This window comes from Schistocerca americana, chromosome 6, assembly GCF_021461395.2.
Source record: "Schistocerca americana isolate TAMUIC-IGC-003095 chromosome 6, iqSchAmer2.1, whole genome shotgun sequence".
In the NCBI taxonomy this organism is placed as follows: Eukaryota; Metazoa; Arthropoda; class Insecta; order Orthoptera; family Acrididae; genus Schistocerca; species Schistocerca americana.
This window is the reverse complement of record NC_060124.1, coordinates 132065716-132090943: the sequence shown is the minus strand read 5'-3', so window position 1 is coordinate 132090943 and position 25228 is coordinate 132065716. Positions and strand designations below refer to the sequence as shown.

Here is a 25228-nt window from a genome sequence, read left to right as displayed (position 1 = left end):
AATTTCATAACTCAAGTGTTTTTTTTTTTTTTTTCATCTTGTTTACAAATAGACGATGTAGCTTTCCGCGATATCTACCCGATCTATTTTCCAAGTGAATAAAAATGTAGAAACCCCTGTAATGTTTGTGTTTCATGCATTCTTTCTATATTTTGATAAATTGTTATCTAGCCACTGATAAAAGTTCTAAAAGTCTCTGTATCTGCCTACTGTCGGATATATCTTCATCACCTGCTTCGGCTATTGCTGATTCACAAGAATAGTGCTTAAGAGGTAGTCTTGCCGTCCCATGTAAGCTGTGTCGTAGCCAGTAAAAATACGTACAATTTGCGAGTTAGCTGGGGAATACTTGCTGTTGCTGTATCTCTCTTACGTAGCATTTCACATGCATGAAGGTGCGTTGCTGGTGATAACATTGTTTGAGCTCATGCCATTGCAAATCTCTTCATATAGTTACCAAATTTGTGCTTCGTTTCCCTATGATAAAAATACGATGTGCTAATTGGTAGCTGGCTAACAGCCGCCAAGCTAGAACAGCCTTCTTTTTTACCGTGCTGCCCTATACGAACCAGGGATTTGTGGTCTAGTTCAAACGCACGTAGGCCTACTACGATAATTAATGAACCTACCGCCTGGCTGGGAGAATTACAGACTACGAAATAATCTTCGTGCGGATTCATGTCCTCGTTTTAGTAATCATTTCGTGGTTCTTGTCGTCGGGCAGATCGTGACTTGGGCTTCAGCAGACGACGCTGTTCACACTCGTGTATTTGTTTCCCACAGCCCGTTGCATCTTTCGCTCGGTAAATAAAGTTAAAATTTTGACCTTCTGGTAGGGCCTCACGGTAGTTTCACACTTTTCGTTTTTACTAACTGTGATTTGCACCACACATTTCTGACTTACCCCATTATCTGACGCCTTGCAACATCTAAAATTGTGATAGAATTAGTGCCACATCTCAACGTCTTTCGTTGCTACAGTAGTCAGTTTGTTTATTGCCATGTGTCCTGTGTTTATAGCTGCCAATTTTCCCTACCGTCATAAAAGTCAAGACGCACAGTAGTAGTATGGCAAATTGCATCGTTATTTACATCATTTACAGACTGCATTGGTTTAGAAAAGTTTCGCACAACGTAAGTATTGCGCATGGTAAATAATTTTATTGCGTGATATGCAGACGTATTGATTCTTCTTGCATTTTTTAGGCGCATAGTCGAACTATACTTCACTACGTTCTAAGCAGTTATCTTCCAGACAGGAAGCTGATTAATTACCTCTTAATTATGCATAGCCTTAAAATTAATTGTAGATTCTAAAACATAGGCGTCAGAGTGATAGAGGCTTATAATTTTAGTCTGTGTGGCCCTGAAAATTCTTATTGGGGTACTACTGTTCTGTATATGCTTTCTCACTCGAGAAGTGAAATTTTCGATGCATGTTCTATGATATATTGTTTTCAGTGTTTATTATGCACTGTAAAAATTACTGCACCGGTAGTTCCAAGAGTCGCCAGGTGTCTTCTTCTTTTGTTCCTGAAGATTTTACAGCTTTGTTATGAAGGTAAATGGAAGGAATCATTACAAGTAAAAAATACGATCTCTGTTACGTCGTGATTCAATAAAAAATACGTTTGACCCCGCATCATAATCCAAATCTTGTGTAAATAATGTGTGCTCTAGGGTAACCACCGATTACTTCGGTAGCTACTACTATATTTATTGACGAGGGCAACAGAAGCCGAGTAGTCGATATTACAAGTAAAATCTAAGTTGTAGTTGACATAATTAAAGAGAAGTCCCTACTTTTTGATACCGTTCCTAGTAGCGGGTTGGAGACCATCATTGATTTGATTTAATTTGTTCAACCAGGGATCATTTCGCAATGATATAGGAATTGTTGTTATAATACAGTGAAAAATACATAGCTCAAAATATACATTAGTAAAGAATATATAGTATGATTTTATGAGGATTGGAGAGGTATTAGGCAGCGGAATATTCTTGTGCTCTCAAGAATTTTAAATAGTGCGGCAATATCTGCGGCCATGATCATATCCACGTTTTCTTTCTGCTTTCGTTAACTCGTGAACTGTACGAACCACCTATACTTTTCGCTTCGAAATATGTCCAAACTAGGCTGCTGTCCTATATTTGATTCTGGATAAGATTTAAAGATGTGACCCATCATTGGTCACATGATCCTGTGCATGGGATCTTCAGAATGTTTCTGTACATTCATATTTCAGATATTTTATCTTGCCCGTGGATGAGTTTTTGATTTCCAAGATACTACTCCATATGAAAGTGTCGAAAGTTGCTGCATGTTTTCTGAATGTTTTGAAAAATGAAGAAAACCGCAGGACAGTTATATATCGACAATCTTTTTTTGGGTACATGACCGGTTTAGGAACAGTTAGTTACATCATCTGGTGTAAAAAAATAAAATCACTTTTTCATCTACTATCATCACCCGAATGTTGTGACGGAACCAAGGGTTCCGTGTCAAAAGAGTAAAGGGGACAAAAATTCCTTAACAGCCGTTCCCCCTTGCTGCGCGACCAGCAACACAATCAAGAAAACTATGTAATAGTAAAACACTAGCCGGGAGAAGGACCTCAGATGATTGATTTTATTTTTTACACCAGATGATGGAACCGTAACTGTTCCGAAACCGGTCATGTATCCAATAAGAGATTGTGGATTAAGCAGCTGTACTGCTGTTTTCGTTTTTCAAAAAGGACTTTCACAGTTGCGGCTGCCCCATAACAACTACTCTTAATCTGAATGTGATGGATTGACTTTGTTGTCGGTAAATACACTGTCTGCGTTAGTAACTTAAGGTGTGACCAAGGCTTACACAAATTTATTTTGTGGTTAAAAATGTTACAATTATCAGCCGTTGCAAAGTGCAGACATTTACGACGTAGTTCCAACGCGGTTGCTGCGTTGTGAATAGATGAACAGAGTCCGTTGCTCAATTAGAAATATTTTGTAAACACAAAAAAGTTCCCACCGTAGTCGTTGGTATTACTGGTTAAGGATAACGATTAGCACGTACATGAGTAAGGTATTTAATTTCTGATGGAAATCATTGAGACTAAGCGAAATGTCTGTTGGCGGCGGACTTGGCGGATGTTCGGTTGTGACCTTGATGAAGGTCCCGTGCAATGATTCGCGATACTTTGACACCAAAATCTGGTTGACTGGGCTTGTATTGAAAGCAATTGACTACACGAAACTTCCCGGCAGATTAAAGCTGTGTGCCGGACCGAGACTCTAACTCGGGACCTTTGCCTTTCGCGGGCAAGTGCTCTACCAACTGACCTACGCAAGCACGAATCACGCCCCGTCCCCTTCTGCCAATACCTCGTCTCCTACCTTCCAAACTTTACAGAAGCTCTCCTGCGAACCTTGCAGAACTAGCACTCCTGAAAGAAAGGATACTGCGTAGACATGGCTTAGCCACAGCCGTTGCAGAGGGAAAATCTCATTTTGGAATTGACTACACGATTAACGAGACACAATTGGCGTCCAACAGTTCACTCAAATACTCAGGTGTAACAATGGGAGGGAATAGGAAGAGAAATGATTGCAGGTTCAGTCGTAGGTAAAGCAGTTAACCGTTAATACGCTTGGAAACAGCGATTTGTCAAAGAGAGAGATTGCTTTCAAGGCACTTGTACGGCTTACGATGCGGTACAGCATAGAGTGGTGCGCATATCAGATGGGACTAACAGCGCGTAAGGAGAGTAAATAAAGCAGTGAGAGCAGCACGAGTGGCCGAATAGGCTTGTTTGAATTGCTGGGATATAAAAGAATTTGCTATTAAAAACTGGAGCAGCACGCACACACACACACACTTGTTTTGATGTACTCCTCCCATTAGTCTGTCTTGTGTAACCCGCATCCTTTTGTATCTGTGCACTGTACTCAGGTCTCCGTCCCACTGCCCCCACCCCCATCCCTTTCTCCCTACACACGCTCTTCTTTCAACAACCAGGTTTCCATGTCGTCTCAGATGTGTCCTATTGACGTATCCTTTTAATCGAGCTGCGCCATAAACTTTCTCCCCAGTTCGGTTTAGTACCTCGTCAGTAATTACTCGATTTACCCATCTCATCTTCCTGAAACACCAGATTTCAAATTCTTCTAGTTCCGTCTCGTGTCTATCATTAACGTTTTATTTCCATATAATGCTACACTCGACAAATACTCTCAAGAAAATACGTCGTGACACTTCAATTAATATTAGACATTAACATATCTCTGTTAACTTTCCCGTCGTATAGTGTCCATGGAAAGCTCAAGGGTTTCCAGTCGGACGGCAGCATTTAAATGCGGCGACGTTTCAGAGACTGTCTTCTGGCGAATATCACAGTCTTCGAAACGTCTCGATGTTTCAGCACTGCCTCTTGGCTGGTAACTCGAGTGCTTTTCATCAGCATATCTGTGTCAGAAAAGTTTTTCTTGCTATGCCCTCTTTCCATCTGATGTATTCAGTTATTTTCGATTCAAATAGCCAACATTCTGCACTACTTTCAAAGTTTCATCTCCTGATGTAATCGTCAGCATCAGCGAAGTTCTTTCAGATACACATCATCAGCCTTGTTTTACTTCTGTTTATCGTACAGCCTCTTTTCAGAACCTTATCCGTTCCGTTCAGCTAACCTTCAAAGTCCTTCGCTGCGTCTTACAGAATTGCAATATAATCGGTTACCACAAAGGTTTGACTTTTTCTCCCTGAACTCCAATTCTCTGTCCAAAGTTCTCCTTGGTTCTCTTAACTGCTTGATCGATGTACGGTGTGTGAATAACATGATACTCTACAGCTCTGTCGTATACATGTTAATCGTGAAGGCGTACAAAATTTCGGAGGTTCAGGTTTTTTTTTTATTTTAGTCGTTAGATAGCCTTGGGCTTCGGTGGCCAGATATACAGTAATTGCAGGTGGTTTTATTTCTTGCTCCCCACTCACCTTTGTATCTATATTGCACTAAAAATGTCGGCACAACAGTGCAGATGTCGAGGGTGTACGATGTGTCTCCTGTTTGGAAATAAACGTGTTCCATTCACTCACGGGAAATATTGTCCGACATCAGTAATGCCCACTACTCTTCGTCCTGAAGCTTGCATTCAGCACTGCACGATTCCGTCTCTGATTTCTTTTTCCGGTAGCGTGAATTTACGTTAAGCGATACACAGTAGTACTGATAGGTTTACTGATGATTTGCTCGACGTGTACCTCGTGTGAGGGTTCATCGGGTGCAGTGAAGTAGCGGCGTAGCCACACTGTTGAGCTGCTCTTGCAGCGAAGGCCACCGCGAAGTGTACATGTGTCATCTGAGGGAATTACAATCAACTGAACACCCTTAGCTGCTTACAGGCGTTGACATACGTCAACGGGGACAGATGAAAATGTGTGCCCCGACCGGGACTCGAACCGGGGATCTCCTGCTTACACAGAGGATAGCGCCACTGCAGGGATTTATCTATATATGGTTAAGGCTCACCGGCCACTTGACCATCTTCTTCTTCTGTGCGAATGCACAAACAGTGCCCGAACTCTTACGGAAAGCGGCAACGCGCCGCGAGTAATGAGTGTAATGGGCGGGGGCACTACGAATGTAGTGCGGGACAATACGTTGAGAATGTGGGTTTCGCGGGAGGCGTGCCAGAGATAAGTCCCTGCAGTCGCACTATCCTCTGTGTCCTCGGTGGCCCAGATGGATAGAGCGTCTGCCATGTAAGCAGGAGATCCCGGGTTCGAGTCCCGGTCGGGGCACACATTTTCATCTGTCCCCGTTGACCTATGTCAACGCCTGTAAGCAGCTAAGGGTGTTCAGTTGATTATAATTTCATTCTAACGAGCTGCATGGTTACCATCTTAGTAAATATATCATCTGAGGGATGTTGCGTTAATCTGCGTTTTGAGGTATACGTTTTGGTGATGGCTTATTAGAGGCCTTTTCACTGTTGCGAGACTGTTTTGACGGGAACAATGCTCATCGTGGGTGACACCGTTACAGCTCTTTATAACGAACCATAGAGCCTGTGGGGTTCCTTATACTAACATACCCAGAAAATTCTCTTGAACAACCTCTTAAATTTAGTTGATGAGGTTCCTGTTCACCTTGGTCATGGCTGGAGAAACTCAGTAGTTTTTACCGTGAAAAATATCATCTGCAAAGTGCAAGCAATAATTATGGAAAAAGATGATACCGAAGAGGCAGATATTTGTAGAGAGAGAACCCATCTTTGAACTATTGAGATAATGCGCCTACAGCCATAGTGACGAGGGTGGTAATGATTGTTAAAATAATCCCCCATTAGGACTTTTACTTATAAAATAGTTGTGTGGGGTGCCCATCTGTAACGGCGGGAGGCGCGGCGGCAGTTTGGGCAGCCGTTTGTGAGCGCAGGTAGTGTGTGTGTGTGTGTGTGTGTGTGTGTGTGTGTGTGTGGCGTCCTCCGTCCAGGTAGCTGGTAGGGGGTAGGGATAGGGCAGGGGTGCATTGTGCCGGCATTGTGCGCGTCCCCCCGGCAGCTGGGCTGCAGAATGGAGCGGTTTCCCTCTCCCTGAGCAACAGCTGCACCTCGGCCGCGCGAGTACATTGTGAGCTCCGGCCGAGCCGCCGCGTATCGCGTGTGATGCACGCTGGTCTGGTATGGCAAAGCTCGCTGCCATCCTCCGTGAGTCCAGTTTCCTCTCGTTTGTTCACGTGTGCTGCACCGAATCTTCTCTGGAGTTGCTTCGTCAGCATCGAGAACAAGAGAGAGAACGGGGCGCAGGCGGGGTAAGTGGCTGCAGTAAACAACTGTTGCTCTGGGAACGTCCTGTGTTGCACCACATGTTTTAAAACAAGCGTTCCGCACGGTTCTTTCGTGGTTGATGGGCAGCTGATCTTTTTCAGATACAGTTGTCCATGTTTCATCGTCCCCAGGTCGTAGCAGAAGTGCACTCATTTCCGCATATTTGAAAATATGTCTGTAGTCGCTATGCTGGGGAGCGTAGAATAACTTTTGTATAATTACTTCCTTCTCTTGAACGTTTTACTGCCACATTTGGACATGGGTGGAACCTTTCGCAACGTTTAAATATCCATCCTTGAACGTGACGATATTGCGGCTTTAAGACAGCATAATCTATTGATGTAGGATGTAATATAGATTCGTGTGTGATAGTATGTCTCCCCCTCGAAAACGTGAATGACGACACAGTGGTCTGTCTACGTTCGCTCAGTGTTTAACTTACTTGTAAATAAGGAACTGCATTATAAACTCAGGAGAGATCTGTTACGTAATAGACTAATGTCCGAAGAGTGTTTCGCGCCATCGTGTATACATTTGTTGTCAGTCCGAAAACTAGTTGGATGGATGCCCTGTTCGACTCTGAATAACTACTTCAACCTACACCCATCTGAACGTACACAGTGTGTATGTCGTACGTCAGCTATAAAAATGCAGGGGATAGTGCACTACCTAACTCCTACACGTAAATTTTCCCGGTACTTAGTGCTTGACAAGCGTATCTGATATAAGCAGTAGTCGGAATGAAATTCATTCTCTCCCTCTCCGAAAAAGCTTGGCGCTGCTGAAGATACACCTTAGTATTCAGACACCTACGCCGGACGTTACACGACAATTTGAACTCCGAAGCTGTGAGCTGTTAACGTACTACAGCCGACATTACTGTTGCCTGTGTCAGTGATCTTCCTGCTCGTGCTGCTACTTCGCGCCAACCCCTCGGTCGCGCGACCTTCCGTAGCCATCATTACCCATTTTTAGACATGGTCTCAGCATGAGCAGCACTCTGTGCCTTACTCCATGTATAATAATTTACATAAAAGAACATTGCGTCATACGTCGTTCATTACATCCAAGTTACATTAAATAATAAACGATTGAGGTCGGTAGTTTCTGCCCTCAGATTATCACACGTCAGCAACGACTGATAAATAAAATTTCAGGCGTAAGTTTGGGAGGCAAGTACGGAACAATTGAGCGGCCCAATGCGTATTCAGAAGGTAATCTCGTACTTAGGTCTGCATTGTGAGCGCAGGTAGGCGAAAACCAGTGCGCTGTGCTGCGTGCACAATGCGCACCCCCCCCTCCCCCTCCATCCCCACAGCGCCATCCTCGTTTTTCCCATGGTGCGTGGGATGAATGACATTCTGAACAATTCAATATAATGCTTACAACGTTTTCGTTACGGCTGTATCAAGGAAAATGTTTCTTGACTCGTCTTGAAACGTGTTTTCTCGAAATTATAAGTGTTTCCTTGAGGGAAATGTTAACGTTGTTTCTGTTTGTATGTTGTTGCACGAATCGACACATTGAAAATCCTCTCCCAACGAAAGTAAAAGTTATGAGCATAATTCGTTTCTGCTGTCTGGATTTCATTCGTGACACAGTTAACATTATTTTCGGAAGGACGAGCTTAAAATATTTCGACAGCTGTGGAGCGTGCTTTCCACCTTTGTGTTGATGGGTACCACGTGCTTGATGTTACGCTTAGAAGACCAAATTTCTTAAAGGGTTGCGAGAAAGTGCAAGAGCAGCCACCACTAAACCTTTTGCCAGGTAGAATGAGATTGATGCTGAGGGGAGGTATCAGTTTCTCTAGGCTTCGGAATTCTGCATTTTATCATCAGCGTTTGGCTTACTTTACTTTCGGTCCTCAACAATCACATATTCCACCAACAGCATTTTTCGGAATATAACAACCATCCGTAAGTTCACGCTCTGTAGCCAGCAGTAGCTTTTTTCCAATTAAAGTATCAACTTGCATGTTGGGAGCCATGCAGAAGCGTCACATCCACCACGACATAATGCATCAACAGGGGAGATGACGTCAGTGTTTATAAATCCTTCTGCCAGTATATCGCTTGAACCTGATTCATTGCTTTGCCGGCCATGAAAATCTACGAACGCAGTCACGCAAAAGTACCCGTAATCGTCTTCTGCATGGAGTTTCTGTTGCCTTAGCGTCTACACGTTAGTGGCATTGCCTGTGAATGGAGTGGAAAAAGATAAATTACTCGCATGTTCTGATACGAACTGGCGAATTCTAAGTTCGGGAAACGTTTGGCATTAAGCCCTTGCTTAAGCCAGGCGCAAATCTTGTCCACACTATACGGCGTGGTTTCATTTTTAATTTTTCACATTAAATTTGCTGAATGCTGGGATAGTTTCACACCGTCAACTCAAATGCACACCATTGGAAAAACGTACTGATGCAGAACAAGGCTAACAAATTTTTGGGCATAGCACAACTTGCAAAGTTTGAGCAGCTGTCAGTAGGGTATTCGGTCATTAAAACCCCGCGGATATGTCACGCGAAATCTCTAGGAACACGGTTTTCGCACATTTAACAGAAGAACTACCAGCAGTATTAGTAACTGCAACACCTTATAAACTCGACTACTAATCCGAGGAGTAATGTTAATATATTCAAGGTCGTTGGTGAAAGCAGCTGGGATAGGCGAAGAGTGTGTGCCAAGTACATCGGAACACGGGGTTCATGTAGCAGCTGTAACGTATTGGTCTGTTTCCTGAAAGCTGTTGGTGGATGCCGTCGGAATATGTCGCGAATCTTTGTGAACATTGAACTGGGTGAGAGCTTTTTCGTCATTTTACGGTAAACGCACATTTATCACCTCCACACAGTTCTGTTTGTGCTGTCAACGTGTCATTAAAAACCAGAGGAAAAACTAGAAACTCATCGTCAGGTGATTTTTGTGTAGGAAAGTTCGCATTTTATTTTCTTGTTTAGTTGGACAAATTTGTTATTGAATTGATCTGTTCTGTAGATCATAACATGAGCAAAAACAGCTGCTTCTTTCTCTCTCTACCCAGACGTTTCGGCGATGATTCATCGTCAGTGGGTTTTCCTTTATTTTACTTAACAGTAGACTTGGTTGTTCACGTTGCTGCCTTCTATAGTATGGGTGGCATTTTAATAGATTTCCATTTGCAGTTTTGTTGGTCGTGTTTATGCTTTTCACGTTGTCACAACTACATAAACGGTGTGACGATAACCGTTGTTTCATTATTTTACGAATATAAGATCTATGTATAGTATTTGGAATATAGTTCAGTTTGTGGCAAACATGAAAAGCAAAGGTGTTGAATGGAATACAGGGAAAACCGTTGATGATGGTGTAACATGTATTGGTAACGAAAGAAGGCATAATAACAAAGAAATTATGTGAAGTAGAAATATCGAACGTTAATCGGATTGAAGTGTTGGAGAAAAATCAGTCTGAGGAGGCAAAGAAAACGATTACTGAGAAAAGAGATTATCTGTGCTATGTTCTGAAAATAGTTCCAGAGAACCATATGGAGCAAGTCATTCGTCGTGGATTTTCAAACGACGATTCTCTCAGTAAAGTAATAGCTAGAAATGGTTTCGTGAGTAGTAGTTTGTTGAAACTGTCGTCAGTTCTGTTTTTTAACGACCTTGGTTACCTCATAGTGTATTGGGGAGTGGTGGCGGAGAGGAAGGCGTGGTATAGTAAAACTGCTTCAGTTCCTGGCTGGCGAACTGTCAAGAGACGATAATTTAGCTTGGCTTTGCCTGCAGTATAACTGCTTTCGTCATTTCTCCACCTTGGCACTAGAAGTATTTCTGCGCGGGCCTGCACCAGAAACGGACGTGTACACAGCGTAGAATGGAGCATTGTGCGTCCGTGAGATTTCCGCTGCGTCTCAACTGTGGGAAGTGGCTTTATACTGTCCCGGGGCTAGTCACGTCACGTTGCGGGCGCGTTCTCCAGCAGCGACGACTAGAAGTTATATTTCTTCAAATCTGAAGTTGTGAGTTAAGGTTTGGGTTTAGAGGACATAAGTGATATGCTTAAATTTTGTAATTGACAGCTTTTACGTTTTACAGATAGTACTGTTGTTGAGGCTATTATATTCAATAAACGTCTAATTCAAATTTGCGACAGTGTCCAGAATGTCCAACATCCTGGCGTCCTTTCAGACGATTTAGCGAACTGAAGAACAGTCAGTTTATAAGACTCTGCAGTTTCTTGCCACCTCTGTCACAGAATATTAGGAAAAAAGTGAATAGTTACTCCCGGACATGTTTTGGAGCAGGATCCAGAGAGTTCAGAACAATTTAGACAACGTGATCCTCTTCGTCTCCCATACTTTTGTTTCGTCGTATCTTAGTAGACCAGTTGGAGCCAGTGGTGACTGACAGGAATAGCAAATCCGATATTGGTGAACGCTGCAATGCAACTTAATATGTGCATGTAAAGGCTACTAAAACCAGTACGACGTTTTTACTTAGTCTCTTAACTTGCAGTAGGTTCAATGCTCCGCCATGGACAAGGTATATTAAGTGACATTAGTCTTAAGAAACGTTCTCGCGCACTACATCACGTATTCCTTTACCCCTCCCCTCCCCATTTCCCATGTTGGGGGTAGAGGGGGTGTGGGTCGTAATGAATACTATTAATTAAATCTACGTCCGTCGCTCTTGCTTTATGTTTTTCCTCGTTATCGCAAATAATTTCTGGCGAATGCTGGGACGGTTCCCAACCGCAGCAGTTTTCTTTCTTCCCCTATACGAGGTTTTTGTTGGCTCCTAATCGATATAAATACTAAGTTTCCTGCAGCGAGTAATTCTGCGAGAACAACTTAATTTTGGCAGTCATATTAACTCGTTTATCTATGGAAACAATGGCGTCGGCCCTCTTCCATTTCTGTTGCTCCCTTAAGAAGCTAGAACAGCGGTAGCTGTCGGCTAATCGTCTTCTGGACACTGTGCACTGTACGCATTGTTTTTTGTCTGCTCGTTCCGTTTCCCTGTTGCCCTTGAAATATATTTCGGTACTCGCTGGTGACCTTGTTTCCGCTGCAGACGCGTTGGACGGCGTAGTCGGGTAGCAGTGCGTTGAAGAATTAATCACAGCGTGCTAACAACTGTCCTTACAGTGATAACATTTTATTTTTATTCGTTACGTTTCGCGAACAAAACATGCATTACACCGGACATCTTTGGTTCGCACTCACTGCTAATAACTTCGTTTACTAAAGCTTTTCTTGTGGTGTTTTTTACTGCCACATTCCATCCTTATACCGGTGAAGTACCAATTCAGTTAAAAATCACCATCTCTTGAGACGTTGTGAGGAAGTAATATGTTGTAAACATTTTTGTATGTCTGTCTCACATCTTTTCAGAGTAAAGTCTCGACTGGCATACACACATCATGGAAATTCCTCTAGCGCATTGCATAGCCCGGTATATATACAGTATCTGGTCAGAAGATTCCGGACACCCCTATGTAACACAAAGTAGACCACGACTTGTCACGAGTGGCGGACCTGCCAGCATAAAAGGAAGCGGGGACTATAGTCTTGTCCGTAGAGAAGCAGCAAGAGCAGAAGAAGTCTATCAGGAGAGCACAGTAACTTAGAGTGTGGACTAGTCATCCGATGTCACCCTAGTAACAAACCGTCGGGGGCGTTTCGACCGTTCCAAAACTAAGTCGTCCGCTGGTGATGTGATTGTCAAGTGGAATAGCGAAGGAACAACCACGACTAAACCAAGACGTGGTGGACCTTAGGTTCTGGAGAGGGACCGTAGAGCCATGCAGAGGGTGGTTGCAAAAAATCGCATTAATTCAGCTGAAGGAATGACACGAGTGCTACCAGCAGTGCAGCTTGCACGGAGACTGTGCGTAGGAATTTCAAAAGATAGAGTCCAATGACTGAGCCACACATTTCTGTAGTCACTCTTAAGCGACGCTTGAGGGGATGTAAAGAGTGACGCCACTGGACAGTGGATGACTGTTGGAAACAAGTAATATGGAGTGACGAATCACGCTAGACCATGTGGCAATCTGACGGAAAGGTTGAGATTTGGCGAATGCCTGGAGATCGTTGTTTGCCATCTTGCGAAGTGCCAACAGTGAATTACGCAGAAGGTGGTGGTACAGTGTGAGGATGCTCTCGTGATAAGGATGTGGTCCCGTTACTGCGCTTTAGACGACGCTAATATGAACACATTTTACAGCAATGTGCATTGCATACAGTAGAAGGAACTGTTTGGGAACGATGATAGTATCAGTATGACAACGCGCACTGCCATGAAGTAGCATCCGTGAGGTAAGGGTCTGTGAACAGTAACGTTACTGAAATGTACTGACATGCCCAGTGTCCCGAACGGAACCCAATAGAACACTTTTGGTCGAGATGGAACTCGACGTCCGCCAGGCGTCCATCCAGCTTTCTCTGGTTTCGAATCTTGAGGAAGAATGAGAGTTCAAATCGTCATAAATGCAAAAGATGGTGGACACATCCCACATTAACGTCCCCTAGTAGATGTCCTGATAACTTTTGATCACATTGTTTAGCTATTACGTAAATTTACACATAAAATAGTAATTTTAGTAAACAGCTGTTTGACTGGGGAATCTTCCGATCATAATTTAGTCGTGAATATCCTACAGTAACTGTCGTGCAAGCGTGGGCTACAAAAATGCATTGTCAGTATTTTTCCCGCTGAGCAAATAAACCAGTGACGGCCGCGAGAGAAAATCTGCTGTTTGTGACCGTAATCGCCGTGTTAGGGACAACTACGAATGCTGTCAGTAATGACACCGATATGCATAGTAGCCAAAAAACACGGTTGTGTAGTGTGACAGGGTATTTTTAATGTATCACGTAATAGCTTTCTTCTTTTCCTTGACACAAGAAGTGGGTGTTGTTAGGCAAATCATATCTTCGTTGTCGTAGTGTGAATTAATATATTCAGAACTAAATAACGGATCTCTCTTTTTATTTGTAAAGAATGTATTAAATTCTCTGTTGAAAGCTGATATTTCAATTTTCTAATTGTGATTCCGTGAGATGTACTACATCATTCTTACAAGGAAGACTCACCATCGCACCCCACCCCCTTCATACTTAGTGGTAAAATGGTCTTGTGGACAGCCCGTCATAAACTGAACACACATCAAGCATCAAAACAGGAAGAAGGTGTACTGAACTGTGAAAAAGAGGGAAAACCGGAACAGGAAACCGTCCGCGTGCAAGATGTGCAATATCGAGGGAATTTGTATAGCCGATGGGTCATGGTCAGGTGGCCATGGTGTTGGACTGCGAAGAGGGAGATCCGTGTTCAGATCTTCCTCGTACCCCTTTTTTTTCCACAAAATTATGAACTGTCCGTTCGGTTAGTGACGTGTCTGGTTTCTGTATTTAAATTTGTGTCTATATCGTGGTGTGTGTCACGTTCGTTTGCAACCGCAAGGTGTAAGGAAGGGGCCTCCCGACGTACGACGTTCCTATTTGTTCTGCACAAGTACCACATGTTGTGACTCCTGCATTCCATTTTGGTAATCTTGTCCCTTGAATTCCTTGGTTGCAACACAGTTCACAACAGTTCATTTGTTGTTTTCATTTCTGTGAGAGGCCTATGCGACATCTCTCCTGCTTTCACTGTTCATCGCATTTACTTGTGACGGTAACATTTTCTTACTACATGACCCGTCATAATCAGTGTATGGTATGACAATTGGCAATACTACAGAACAGACACGTCAATAACGGACTGAAAGTTCATAATTTTGTCAAAAAGAAGGGGGCACCAGGGAAATTCTAACACGATCTCCCGCTTGCAGTTATCTCGAAATTGCACGTCTTGAGCTTAGATCGTCCACTGTTTCTATTTTGCTGTTTTCGCAGTTCAATACACCTTCTTCATGTTTTCATGCTTGATATGTACTCGGTTTTTTACGAGCTTTACGAATAAATTACGCCGTTTTACCACTAAATATGAGGGGGGAGGGGGGGGGGGGGGGGTGCGAGGGTTAGTCTCCATGTTGGTGTTTTCGTCACTTCAGTATTCATTACTTGTTAATTACAACTATTCAATGGCTCTCCGAGCTGCCTTTTTGGTATACGCGCGATGTATCCTGTCATTCAGTTTTGCCCCAGCTCCTTCGCACGTTCGGGCGTAAGACAGTGAATACGCTTTGTTTAGAAATGTGTTTCAAATTAACTACCAGCCGTTTATATTTAGTTTTTATAAAGTTCACTTCAATCGCTGGAGGTGAATAGCCGGATAGCACGTTTGGGTAAGCCACAGTCGATTTCCCTCCACATCCTTCCGTAATCCGACTTTGTGTCCCTTGTCTAGTGCCGTCCTCGACGGTGCGTTCAACTCTACAGTGAACTTACTTCATCAACGTTCATATTCCCACCCGTTGTGACTCCCAAGTTATTTGTAAGACATGACTGACGCTAGTTGTTATCCACAAACCGTTTAGTCAAAAGCTGCTACTTTCACATTCGGCAAGGTCACGATTGTAAAATTTTGTTCATGTGCAAATACGTGCCAGTCAGTGCATTAGTCTGTTGTGTTCATATGATTCATTAATATAGTTATTTTTATCCAATTACACGTTTATAGTCAAACGTCATATCAGCAAAAAGTCAGAGAAGTAAACCACTTACTTGTCGGCAGACATGCCGTCACAGTTTGTTAGTGTTTCGGCTGATGTCTTAATTATTGACCTTCAGTTTCCTGGTGAACAAGTAGAGCATAGTTGTAAGAGACAGGTAGTCCTGGATACTCATGAGACCACAGTATGCCCTCCATCTATCTTTCATGTGCAGCCTATGACTTAAGACATTGCGTAACCGAAAATTCCCCATCTTACTGTCAGCGACAAATCCATTAAGTAAAACATCAATTTCGGAAGTAACGAAATGAAAAAATAATTTCCTCCTGTTTCATTTTCCAACGTTGGGCAGAGTGGGACATACAGGATTATTGGTGAGCACCTCTGGAGTTTAAGAAAAACTGCAAGGCACACAGAAAAAACACACACACACACACACACACACACACACACACACACACACACAATATTTAGAGCATCTCTCAAATTTTTTAACTAGCGTTACAGGTGCTCAGTATGGTCACCGTTTGTGACATGGTGCTAACCCGCCGTGGAGCACATACGTCACAACGGTAGTGAATGGGTAAATTAGGCGTGATTCTATTGGGGATAGTATGCACTTTGCTGCATCTGAACTTTGAGTCGACTTGCTTGGTCCCTTACAGGGATACAGCTTAAAAATTGCAACATCTCATTTCTCTTACTTGGGAGTCAAATGCCAGACACTGTGATGTTGCACTTACCCAAAACCCCCGATCAACACTGCCCTCAAGGCTTCGGCATTCGGTTGCTGGGTAGGGGGCTTGACGATCACTGGTTCCTGAACTGGGGATTGGTAACCGCTAAAAGTCCTCCGCTATAAGCTCCGGGCATGCCTCAGCGACCATCGTGCGGGGTGGCGGTGGAATGTCGTGTGTTTGGGAGAACGGGGTCCTCGGTTTCACCGCTAGGACCTTGAGAAAGGTACACACCTTTATAAAAAACAATCTGCAACCTCAAAATGCGCTCCGTTGTGATGAGGTGACTGGCTGTTCAGGTAAGACAGTTACTTGCGGGCAATCTTTGGGACAAAGTCGAAGAAAGTGGCACTTAAACCTTCAGATCTGCGAGCGCTCTCCCTCTCAGATGGGGACTATGCTCTTGAAGATGTGGACTTCCAATTGGAGGAACCAGAGAGCTGGGAACCAATAAATCACCAAACTTCGAGGGAGAGAGGCAAGGCCAATCATCACTAATCGATGGCTCCCACAGGGAGTTGTGTGTTTCAGAGGAATTTAAAGGGATACCGATCACATGTGGAAGAATTAAAACTCCTTGTCCAGGAGAAACCGTTATACATCTGCATACAAAAACTCATTTTAAAATCGACACACCTGCATTACGGGGTTACCGCCTCTACAGGAAGGGGGATATTACTGGAGACAGGGCTAATTGTGGAGTGACTGTTTCCATTGATAAAAGATGTCAGTCCACTCCTGTTCCTCTTACCATAGCCATACAAGCAGTTGCTGTGAAAGTCAGAGCACCATTTAACACCACACTGTGTTCTTTATATCTTCCACCTCATGATGCTTTGGATGCACACACACTGACAGAATTCATCCAGGCACTGCCAAGTCAGCTCCTCCTTGTGGGGGACGTAAGTGCACACAGTGTTGTGAGGCTCGGCTACCACTTGCTCCAGGAGTCGAATGATCTAGCAACTTGTCCATTCTAAGAGTACCTGCCTTCTGAACTCGGGTCAGATGACACACTTTTCCACAGCTACAGGGTCTTTTTCAGCCATTGACTTTTGGTTTTGCTCCCCCAACTACTGCACACTCAGTTCAATGGGAAGAAGCTACATATTTACATTATATAATCCGTTCATCATAAGAATAAACCTGATGTAAACATTGCACTATGTATTCTTCCGCGTTTGCTGGAACCTCATTGGATTTTTGTTTCACGTGGGACTGCAGCCAGACTGTCTCGAGTACTGTCAAGTACGATGATAAGGGTATGTTTTGTGCTGTGCGTCACGGGCACATCGACTTAACGATAATACGGGACAACAGCTATACCGGCGCATTTAACTTGGACAGCACTGGCCGTTCAGCTGGTACAGATAGCCTGCAGTGACGTGGCGAGCTGCAGTTCACACGTAAAAAGAGACGAGCAGAGGAGCAATACAGCTTCGAATGTCATTTAATTTTTAAGCAGAATGAAATAATATACTTCAATTCCCTCACAATACGCTCCTTTGACGACTAGACGAAACCACAACACGTTATCGTTTTTAGCTAACGTAGTATTCTAATTAAAAACAAGAATGATGAAAATTCCTGATTAAACCGCAGGGTAATTTTTTCGCATAAGCTGTGTGTAACGTGAGAGACTATTGAAGGATTTCACTGTATAGTTAAATATTGAAGCCAATGAAGGTATTACTTCCAGTCAGTCGTCTGGTAATCTCTTACCTCCTTCCTTATCCGAATCTGAGAAATACATTTCAGTTCTGGAAGTGTCAGCTGCTACGTTGATAACGAGCCTCTCAACAACAGAATCTACGAAGCCAACCAGGTGCAGAATTTTCTCTTTTATGACGAGCCGTTCTATATCCCGCCAGCGTTCGGCAGTGACTTGTGAAAAAGCAGCGTGCGTTAGTTCCAGTACGTCTGACTGTTTGACAGTCTTGTTACTTCTCGGGCCAAACCCCGCAGCTTGACTCCAGATCAGTTCTGTTGGATTCATATTGTAATGGTACAGTAGCAAATGTAAAACTGCAGCGTTTGTATGATGTGCTCGATGCTGTGAAAATGATTGTTTTTCATGTTTCTATGATACTTATCTACCTCGGTGGCATAAAACGATGGACATAGTTGAAATAAAGAGGATTTGGGTTTTCATATTTGCCATAAAAATTAAATTACACATTCTTAATTTAAACAGCTTTTATGAACAGCCTTTCATAAAACATCGATAGTTAAGAATTTGTATTTTAAATGGAAACAAGAATTTCGCGTCCAATATGTAATTACAAACAAGAAGACGTGCATTATTCGTAAAAAATTGAGTTTTAAAATTACGAGATGTATGTATCTCAAATTGAACGAGAAAAAAAGATACTGGGGAGATCTGAACCATCGCACGAAGAACCGCATTTTCTTCACATTCATTTATGCTACCGACCGCGCTACACGCTCAATCCGGGGGTTTTGCATCAGCTGCGTTATATACAACGCTGGGAAAACTTATCTCCGTAGATTTATGAAAAACATTAAGCGTCAAGCCCACGGACGCCTGCCGAGATGGGCTTTAAAAAAGGCGGACTGGGAAACTTCCACCTCTGCGGTCACCGTTGAATCTCACCCACACGGGAACATCGATGCGATGGTTGAGCAGGTGACTACAACAACCGTTTCTGTGGCACAAAACACGATCCCTCGGTCTTAAGGGTGCCCCCAGCGAAATACAGTCCCTTAGTGGTCGCCGGAAGTCGCTGAAGCAATTAAGGAGGGTCGCCGAGCTCTACAGCGGCATGAGCGGCACGCTTCCCAGGAGCACATCATAGCCTTTAAACAGCTCCGTGCTCACGTTCGCCAACTTATCAAACGACGGAAACAGGAATGTTGGGAGAGAGATGCCTCGACCATTGGGTGCCATACGTCACCATCCCAAGTCTGGACAAAGATCAAATGTCTTCGACGCAAACGAGATTGCTGAGCACTATGCTCGCACCTCTGCGTCAGAGAATTACCCCCTAGTCTTTCGCACTCTCAAACGGCGGATGTAAGGGAAATTCCTCTCATTCACTACAAGCCACAGTGAATCCTATAACGCCTGATTTGCAGAGTGGGAGCTTCTCAGTGTCCTTGCACATTGTCCCAAAACAGCTCCTAGACCAGATCGGATCCACAGTCAGATGATTAAACATCTCTCATCTGACTACAAGCGACATCGCCTCGTCGTCTTCAACCGGATCTGGTGCGATGGCGTTTTTCCATCGCAATGGTGGTAGGGTACCTCCACTCCGGTGCTCAAACCTGCTAGAAACCCACTTGATGTGTCATGTGGTCTACTGGCTCCATGTCAGGACGGCTTCCACCAGGTCGCTCTACCACTGATAATCTTGCGTCCCTCGAGTCCGCCATCCGAACAGCCTTTTCCAGACGCCACACTTGGTTGCTGTCTCTTTTTATATACGAAAAGCTTATGACACGACCTGGCGACATCATATCCTTGCCACATTATACGAGTAGGGTCTCTGAGGCTCACTTCGGATCTTTACCGAGAATTTCCTGTCGCTTTGTACTTTCCGTGTCAAAGTTGGTGCCTCCCATAGTAAACACCCCCCCCCCCCTATATCCAGGAGAGTGGGGTCCCGCAGGGCTCTGTATTGATTGTCTCTCTTTTTAGTGACCATTAATGGTCTAGCAGCAGCTATAGGGCCGTCAGTCTCACCTTCTCTGTATGCAGACGACTTCTGCATTTCATACTGCTCCACCAGTACTGGCGTTGCGGAGCGGTGCCTACAAGGAGCCATTCACAAGGCGCAGCCATGGTCTCTAGCCTACGGTTTCCAGTTTTCGGCCGCAAAGTCGTGTGTTATGCACTTTTGTCGGCGTCGTACCGGTCATCCAGGACCAGAACTTTACCTTAATGACGATCAACTCACTGTAGTGGACACACATCGATTCTTAGGACTGGTTTTCGGCGTCTGATTGACTTAGCTACCTCACATACGAAAGCTTAAGCGGAAGTGCTGGCAGCACCTTAATACCCTCCGTTGCCTGAGCAACACCAACTGGGATGCAGATCGCTCTACGCTGCTGCAGCTCTACAGAGCCTTTGCTCAATCCCACCTTGACTATAGGAGTGTGGTTTATGGTTCGGCAGCGCCCTCAGCGTTGCGTTTACTCGACCCAATGCACCACCTGTGGCGTTCGCCTAGCGACAGGAGCTTTTAGGACGAGTCCGGTGACAAGCGTCCTTGTGAAAGCTGGAGTGCCTCCATTGCAGGTTAGGCGTGTGCAACTGCTGGCCCGTTACGTAGCACATGTTCGTAGTTCTCCTGCGCATCTGAATCACCGTCTCCTTTTCCCACCCACAGCGGTTCATCTCTCACATCGGCGGCCCAGGTCAGCGCTTCCAATTGCAGTTCGTGTCCGATCCCTTCTGTCTGGAGTCCTTGCCTTTACCACCTATATTTGAGGTCCATTCACGTACACTTCCATGGTGTACACCTAGGCCGCAGCTTCGCCTAGACCTTTCACGTGGCCCTAAGGACTCAGTTAACCCCGCGGCTCTCCGCTGCCACTTCCTCTCGACTCTTGACACGTACCGAGGCCACGAAGTGGCTTATACCGACGGCTCGATGGTTTATGCTCACGTTGGCTTCGCGTATGTCCATGGAGGGCGTATTTAACAGCATTCCTTGCCCGATGGCTGCAGTGTTTACACTATCGAGCTGGTGGCTATATCTCGTGCTCTTGAGCACATCCGTTCATGCCCCGAGGAATCGTTTCTTCTGTGTACTGACTCCTTGAGCAGCCTACAAGCTACCCTCGCCATCCTTTGGTGGCGTCCATCCAGGAGTCTGTGTCCTGGACCGGTCCCGTCGTTCAGTGGTGTTTGTGTGGACACCAGGACACGTCGGCATCCCAGGCAACGAAATTGCCGACAGGCTGACCAAACAGGCTACGCGGAAACCTCTTCTGGAGATGGGCATCTGTGAACCTTACCTGCGTTTTGACTTACCCCGGAGGGTTTTTCGGCTTTGGGATACGGAATGGCATAACAGTACGCACAACAAACTGCGTGTCATTAAGGAGACTACGAACGTGTGGAAGTCTTCCATGCGGGCCTCTCGCTGGGAATCAGTTGTCCTCTGTCGGCTCCGCATTGGCCATGCTTGGGCGACCCACGGTTACCTTTTGCGCCGTGAAGACCCGCCTCAGAGTCTGTGCGGCGCCCGGTTGACAGTGGCCCATATTCTGATGCACTGTCTCACTTTGACTGCCCAGCGACGAAATCTTGGGTTACCGGACTCGTTGCCGCTCTTTTTATCTGACAACTCCACGTTGGCTGATTTAATTTTACGTTTTATTCGTGAGGGTGGGTTTGATCTAAGTTTTAGTGCATATCCGTTGTCCTTCTGTGGGTTTTGGTTACCAGGCTGCACATAAGACATAGCCCTTTAACACATGGCTTCCTCCTCCGACGAAAGGATCCACTACTCTGTGAGGTCTGTGGTGTGCCACTTTCAGTTCAGCATATTTTGGCAAAGTGTCTTATATACTGATATTAGGGCAGCCCGCAGTCTCGATAGAGATCTGCCGACCATCCTCGCCGATACAAATTCCAGTGTTACAAGAGTGGTGAAATTTTGTGAACTTTCATCCCGAAATTGATGGGGAAGGAAGACAGATTTTAATGGGTTATCAGCTGCTCCGCAAGTGGGGACAGCCTTCGTCCCTACCCATGAAACTGGCACGCTGACTTTTCGTTAGGACGCTGATGACTATGATGTTGAGCGCCCTTCACCTTAATAATAATAATAATAATAATAATAATAATAATAATACCGATGGACATTATACTTCGTTACTGTTTCGTAAATATTTTACGTACGTTTTGTAAAAAGTGTAAGCGTTAGTAGTTAATGTTGGCTCGCTCTTTCTGAATCGGGGAGGGGAGGGGGGAGAACGGTATTCATGTCGGTGCTATTACATCTGCCCTCCGCAAGTCCACAAGGAATCTTACAGAACGTGGCGGAAAGCAACTTTTCCCCAGGCTCTGTTTTCGACCTGAAGCATATGAGCGATGTAGCGTAGCGATAAGACACTGGACGCGAATTGGAGTGAAGGGCAGTGCCAATTTCTGGGATGCTTTCTTTAAAAGCGACGCGTCCAATCTTCCCTAGCATTCTGCAGTCCGAACTTGTACACCTATAGTCAGCAAGGTGGCGGAGACTACTTTGTGTTCCATTGCAGTTTCACTCCCGCACTCCCCTTTTTGCCTGTTCTTTTCGCGAATGGTGTGCGGAGAGCAAGACTGTGAATCCTCCATACGACGTGGAATATCTCTGATTGTACTTCTGTCGTCGTTTCGCAAGATGTACAGCATTTCACCATCAAGAGTCACCAGGGGCATTTTGTCTGGTGTTTATGGAGTGTGCAGCTGGAGGCAGCGCAAACAAATGCTGCTCATCTCGTCTTTCATACGAAGCCGTTTCGACACAGAGCGTCGGTTTGTTTCCCATTACAAACGAGATGTTTTCTAAAGCGGAACTTTGCGTGCCCATTCGATACAGCGCTCCCAAATTACTGCGATATTCGTTTTTTTTTTTTTTTTCGATGTGTATTATCAGGAACATTAAAACTAGGTGAATAAGCAGCAGTAGCCTGTTGCACCGGCCCGCCCTGGTTGCTACCGCTATGCAGCGGCGCTGCTCAGTCGCTGCTGGACTAATGTTTATTCTCCGTGTTTTACTGTCCCTGTGAATACAAATATACAAAATGAATACTACACTAATATGGAACCACTGTATCGAATTGGCCCGTAAAATTCCACTTCAAGAAGCATGTTGTTTGTAATGAGAAGCACCGACGCTTCCGCCGATGCTGAGCGTCGCGTGAAAGCTTTGGGCGGACTCCAGCTGCACATTGCAAAAACGAAACTGCAAGTACCTGCCGAAACACCAGAGAAAACTTGCCTCGCGACTTAACGAGGGACACCCTGTATATAGGAGGAAGCGATTTGCTGGTTGACTCTTCCAAGAATGGATGCTCTCGGAATTTCAACAGAATACTACAACGTGTTGCTCAGCTCCTTTCTAGTAGCGTCTGCAACTGGAGCTGGATGACCAGCTCCGTGAGGGTTTTACGCTTAGTAAACGAACTCGTAACAAAACACACTACTCTTCTTTGTATCTCGTCTATTTTCTCTATTAGTCCTATCTGGTGAGGTTTCCATACCGCTCGGATGTAACGAAATATCGGCCGTACGAGAATTTTGTAAGGTGCCATCCTTCGTGGGTGAATTACGCTTCATGAGGATTGTTCCAGTGAACTGTCTGGCATCTGCCTTCTCTACGATCAGTTTTATTTCGTAGTTCTCCTTAAAGTAGCTACATACACAAACACCCAGATACGTAATATATGTCTTTCTGGTGGTTATTCGGCAATCGTGTAGAGAAATAACGGATCTTTCTCCTATTTATGACCAATAAATCACATTTAAGTCCAGTCTCAACTGCCGCTGCCTGCAGTGAGACTCAATCATCTCGGGAGTCGTCTACATTTTGACACCACTTTCTGCCATTGCGACATCTGTTGAACAGCTTAATCAGCGAGGAGCCTTCTGCTCCGCATCTAATGACCTCATGTTGCGGTGTTGAGTGTGACGGAGGTGCTGTTTGTTGCGTGTTGCAGAGTGAGGCATGCGATGGCCAGTGAGCGCGCCGGCGCCCAGGGTAGCGACCGCAGCCGCCGCAGCAGCAGCAGCGACCGTGGGTAGCGAGGGCGAGAGCTGTGGCGCGCCAGCCATGATGGAGTCGCCGCACCTGTGCCTGCTGTACGTGGCCACGGCCGGCCAGCAGGGACCCGCGCTCGGCGCCGACGAGGAGGAGGTCGTGCTGCTCGCCTACGTCATGATAGACCTCAGTCTCAACAAGGTGAGTCCTGCGCCTGCTTCAACTTACTTACGTCGCTTTGACCGCCACCTAATGATGTAATAGAGTGTGAAGTCGTACGTGCAACAGCACACAGGAGTTCAGCCGTCAGTATCGCCCCACTTATATGCTGACGATTTCTACATTTAATTCAGTTCCTACACCATTGCAATTCTGTCAGAGACAGCAAAAGACTTGGAAGAGCAGTTGAACGGAATGGATAGTTTCTTGAAAGGAGGATATAAGATGAACATCAACAAAAGCAAAACGAGGATAATGGAATGTAGTCGAATTAAATCGGGTGATGCTGAGGAATTAATTAGGAAATGAGACACTTGAAGTAGTAAAGGAGTTTTGCTATTTGGGGAGCAAAATAACTGATGATGGTCGAAGTACAGAAGATATAAAATGTAGACTGGCAATGGCAAGGAAAGCGTTTCTAAAGAAGAGAAATTTGTTAACATCGACTATAGATTTAAGTGTCAGGAAGTCGTTTCTGAAAGTATTCGTATGGAGCGTAGCCATGTATGGAAGTGAAACATGGACGATAAATAGTTTGGACAAGAAGAGAATAGAAGCTTTCGAAAAGTGGTGCTACAGAAGAATGTTGAAGATTAGATGGGTAGATCACATAACTAATGAGGAAGTGTTGAATAGGATTGGGGAGAAGAGAAGTTTGTGGCACAGCTTGACTAGAAGAAGGGATCGGTTGGTAGGACATGTTCTGAGGCGTCAAGGGATCACCAGTTTAGTATTGGAGGGGGAGACCAAGAGACGAATACGTTAAGCAGATTCAGAAGGATGTAGGTTGCAGTAGATACTGGGAGATGAAGAAGCTTGCACAGGATAGAGTAGCATGGAGAGCTGCATCAAACCAGTCTGAGGACTGAAGACCACAACAACCACCACCACCATTGGTGTTACTGAACGCCCACTTCAGGGAGCCATTCGGAATGCGCAGTCACGGGCTCTCGCCCATGGGTTTCATTTTTCTGCCGCCAAGACCTGCACTTCTGTCGGCGAAGGACAGTCCATCCTGACTCTGCACTTTTTCTTGATGGCTACCCACTGCGGGTAGTCGAAACGTATCGCTTTTTAGGACTGGTTTTCGACGCCTGGCTAACATAGCTTTCCCACATTAGTCAGCTTAAAAGTAAAA

At 44.8% G+C, this 25228-nt stretch overlaps 1 protein-coding gene across 6 annotated transcripts in view; it reads left to right on the top strand.

Annotated features, from left to right (window-relative positions):
• Positions 1-25228, top strand: part of LOC124619560 (RNA-binding protein fusilli) — a 775817-nt gene that overhangs the window by 335082 nt on the left and 415507 nt on the right. For all 6 annotated transcript variants that reach the window (XM_047146047.1, XM_047146046.1, XM_047146048.1 and 3 more), the window contains one exon: positions 23831-24072. In XM_047146047.1, coding sequence (XP_047002003.1) covers positions 23839-24072 — 234 coding nt within the window. In that variant the 5' untranslated portion in view covers positions 23831-23838. The remainder of the gene's footprint in view (positions 1-23830; positions 24073-25228) is intronic.